The 4,686-nt window shown below is 35.0% G+C and overlaps 1 protein-coding gene across 1 annotated transcript; it reads right to left on the reverse strand.

The window, feature by feature from the left end:
• Nucleotides 1-529: 529 nt before the first annotated feature.
• On the reverse strand, nucleotides 530-3,652 carry PAD2 (proteasome alpha subunit D2). The gene is made up of 3 exons (XM_028064972.2): nucleotides 3,365-3,652; nucleotides 2,827-3,241; nucleotides 530-974 (listed from the first exon to the last, which is right to left on the reverse strand). Exons 1-3 carry the CDS (start codon nucleotides 3,535-3,537, stop codon nucleotides 813-815), a joined length of 750 nt encoding a protein of 249 aa, XP_027920773.1. The 5' UTR covers nucleotides 3,538-3,652; the 3' UTR covers nucleotides 530-812.
• Nucleotides 3,653-4,686: the final 1,034 nt, after the last annotated feature.

Here is a 4,686-nt window from a genome sequence, read left to right on the forward strand (position 1 = left end):
ATATAAATATTCAAATATGGGATATAAATTTTTTTTAATTAACATACCTCATTTGAGCATAATAAAATTACGATAAAATAAAAAATATATTAAAAATTTGATTAAATTTCATAATAAACCAAACAATTAAAAACATACACTCCCACTCACACAAGAAAATTACCGCATTTTGTTCTATGACCTACGTGACAACTAGGTACAGTTGATAGATGTTTTCAACGCATTACTTCCAATACTACAGAATATATATATATATATATATATATATATATATATATATATATATATATATATATATATATATATATATATATATATATAGATATAACAATTCACATGATTTAACCAGACTCTAATAACACAACTATTTCCATTTCACGTCATTAAAATTTCTTTTGGAGATGGAAATACACTTTCTTTCTTTTACACAATGGACATATATTGCCTGAATATTGTCGTATTGACTAGTATAAAGCACGAGTTCTTGCCAATGAAAATGTTGTGGATCATGGTGTATCACCCGACTCAATTTGAACTTGAATAATAATAGCATGCAATTAATTTGACCAATACTATATCATATGGCAGTACCCAAAAACAGCAAAGAATTCAATTTTAAGTTAGGCCAACATCTAGCAAGAACAGTTCACGAGTTAAACAAAAGTAACATAAATCTTGTCTTCTCCTTAGAAATGGTATTTGCAGCCTCAACAACCGTTTTCTCTGTTTCAATCTCAGACACAATGTCATCAATTTTAGCTCCAGCGAGTACAGCCACAACCTAAACACTGCGTAACAAACTAAATAGAAAATCATGTCTCCTTCGGAGGGGCTTTCTTCGCAGCCTCAGCAGCTGCTTTCTCTGCTTCGATCTCAGCAACGATGGCATCAATTTCAGCTTCCTCCAGTTGACGCAGACCATTCTCCTTAGTCATCACAGCAACTTCTATATTCTTCCCTCCACTCTCAACAACCTAATCACATACCATGTCAAATAAAAATCACAAAGTGAAGCGCAAAAAACCATGTTCCGAATGCATAAAAAACTATTAAAAGATAGTAATAACACTAATACTCTGTAAATATGCAACTGGAATAGGCAGAACTACTCGATCTATTTCAGAGTTCGATTGAACAGGCCAATTTACTACTCTCAGATTTATCAACTTGCTCTGACAATATTTGTGTGGAAATCATTATGTTACGCAGCCCAAAATTTTGCATTTTAAGTGGCAAAAGACACACATCGTACATAAAGGCTTTGAATGCAAACTAGTCATGCATAGATGTACATTTACTTCAATAATAAAAAAAACTCTAATAAAAAAGAACCAGTCTGCAGCACTGAAAACGTCAGTCTTCAATGGGAAAATATTGCCCCAATCCCTTTCCCAAGTATGCAAAACACTAACCAAAAATAGGACTAGTCAAGAATTCTGGGCCTAGGGCACAAAAAATACAAAAACAATAAACACATGGAAATTCCAAGATTTTTTTTTCAATTTAAGTAAAATTAATTAGTTAAGTGCTCATTGAAGCAATATATGGTTATACCATTAACCAATCTTACAACATTTTTAACCATTTATTTGGTTGATTGTTCCCAAACAATAAATATTTTACTAGAAATACCTAAATTGTAATTCTGCGGAAAACAATAAGAGAATTAAGTGCCAAGTATTGTGAAATACAGCAACATAAGCTTCACTTTAGGTTGCAGACTATCCTAGAACATCTAGAACTGATCTAAATGACATATACTAGTGTCCTAATAATTTTACTTATCAGTTAAGATGAAGTTAGCTAGCCTCTATGCAAAAACAATTCGTAAGACGGAAGAAAAAGTGCATCTTAAGTACAATAATATCCTCATTCCTTCCAACTGTCTGCCCTAGCTCTCATCTTTTATTTTATACTCAAATTTTCAAACGAAAAGCTTTTCAACTAAGTGGAACAAGTACCACATAAATGTATTAAAAAGTCGTCTTGTTTTTCATATATTCATATATTGGTTTGGCTTACATTCCTACACACAATTACAGAAGGTCATTGTAATAGATCAATGCAAAAAGAATCTGAAAGATATAAACTATTATATTAGATATCTGAGAAGTTATCATGAAATTCCACAAAAGTGTTATTTTAGTGAATTAAAATGAATTTGATGGTTCAAGTTGAGGTTGAATGATATACTTATTTGCATAAAGTATTAATAATGTACCAGATAGCTTACAGACATGTATCAACAAAGTTTAGGTAAGAATGAGTCACATGCTAAAACATGGTTTATGTTTACAACTATAAAACATCAATCAGTGCATAAGATTCGTCTTTTAATCTTACTCAACGATAAATATTCCAAAAGAATAGTGCTATATATGCGTTACATAACAACTCCTATGACTATATTAGCTATTGATTTTTAGAATGAAGCTGGGTATACATCAAGAGAGACAAAGTCTATGTGTGAACATCCAGTCTAATCTAGTGAAAATGTTACTTCAACTCAACTGCCCAATACATTAGAAGGCATATCAAACTCAAGACAACTAGATAGCTTTTGATAGAAAGGTTTGAACAAGATAGAGCATAGCATATTGATTTTGTTCTGTTTCGATACATTTTAAAAAATACAATGGAATTGAACATAAGGTTAAAAATTCGTATGTTATGATTCCAATAAAAAGGTAGAAGCAAAGAGAACACATCAGGGTAGACCATTCCAAAGGCTGAACAAGCAAAATGCAAGGCAAAAGTTTCTAGACAAACAACAAAATCAGGAAGGCAGGTATTCATTAACAAACAAAAAGCCAAAATGAAACTCACTTCAAGCAATGCACGAATAGCCAATTTGACAGTCTCCTGCCCAGAGGTCTCCTTGTAATTCTTCTCCAGAAACTCCCGAATCGAATTCGAGTTTCGGCCGGTGGCGTTCGCCTTCCACGCGGAAAACGTGCCAGAAGGGTCCGTTTGGTACAGTGAAGGGGCGCCAGTGTAGGGATCAAACCCAACAATGAGGGTGGAAAGCCCAAACGGTCGCACACCACCACTCTGCGTGTACTTCTGCTGAAGCCCCGCGATGTAACGGGTGATATACTCAACAGTAACGGGATCCTCGACGGTGAGCCTGTGACTCTGACACTCCACACGTGCCCGGTTTATGAGCACACGTGCGTCGGCCTTCAGCCCCGCGCAGGCAAGCGCAATGTGATCATCGAGATTCACAATCTTCCTTACCGTCCTGCGAAACGACACAGAGTCAATTAGGAAGTAAGTCAAGTCTAGTTTGAAACGACGTCGTTGTCTCGGTGATCCCTAATCGAAGGGAAAGGGATCTGAAAGAAAAGGGGAATTGGAAGGGAACCTGGAGTCTTGGAGTTTGGCAGTGGATTTCTTCTCGACGCCGAGGACGACGTTGTCGGTACCTCGGACGCCGACGGCGGCGTTACCTTTGCGGACGGCTTCGAGGGCGTACTCGACCTGGAAGAGGTGGCCGTCGGGGGAGAACACCGTGATTGCTCGATCGTACCTCGCCATTTTGCCGTGCTTTGTGTTTGCTACTTAGTTTTACTTCTGGGTTGGGATTTGTAGTTCTCTCCGTGCCTCTCTATTCAAGCTTTTTGCTTTGGTGAAGAGAGTAAAGAACACGAAATCGGACAAAGTGCAGCTGCTTAGGCAACAAGTAGAGTAGTAACGTGTTGGGCTGACATTGGGCCTGGCCATGGAACCACATCACCTACTTTACTAGTCCCACCACGGTTTTGCTAACTCACCATCCAATATTTTAATGAACTTTTTCATACCACACTACTTTTTATCACACACAACGTAAACATATTCTATTCATACAAAACGTAATAATGCTATTACTAAACAATATCAAAATCCACAGAAAATAAGTGTAATAATAGATGAGGATAAATACATTATATGCTCCTTCTACAACAAAGATATCCAATATTTTTTTATTATCTTTTCCCCTCTCGTTTCAAACTATCAAGAGGTTTAGAAACATATCTGCACTATTCATATTCTTCAAATATAATTCGTTACGAACTCAAATATCACTTTATTAGTGAAAAATAGTAGAAGGTGAATGGTTAAATAGTGTTTATAATTTTTTTTGCACTTATAAAACTTTTAGTCTAAATATATATGAAAGCTTCTTAAAGAGTCACAACAAGACAAAGAGAAACACAACTTTTTATAGTTTATCTCAACCATGAAAATTGTGTCCTAATCTTCTTCACCAATCAACCAAGTTATGCTAACTCTTGACAAAGTGTAAGATATATTCATTAGCTATTTTTATGTAACCAAAATATCTTTTTGTTCTCCAAAAAACAAATCAACTATTCTTTTAGTAGCAGTTTTTTCAAAATTTGACACTTCCAATATGAAAGGTTGTCTAACTATTTTCAACATCTTTAAAAGACAAATGAAAATATGATTATTCCATCTAAGTTAGACAAATGAAAATGACAATAAGTTCTCGAAGACTAAATCTAAGAAAATTATTGTGTGTAGAAATAGAATGTGGTACATATAATGACTGCTTAAATCTCTGTTAAAATCTTGTACATTATCAGCCAATAGCTGGTCCCAACAGGTGGCAAAATGGTAGAGATGACAAATCTAAGAGCACACGCGGCTAAATAAGGAGAAAATCAGAATTTAACTAAAATG

This window comes from Vigna unguiculata, chromosome 3 (genome assembly GCF_037176805.1).
Source record: "Vigna unguiculata cultivar grain cowpea cultivar isolate G323 ecotype 2 chromosome 3, ASM3717680v1, whole genome shotgun sequence".
Classification (NCBI taxonomy): domain Eukaryota; kingdom Viridiplantae; phylum Streptophyta; class Magnoliopsida; order Fabales; family Fabaceae; genus Vigna; species Vigna unguiculata.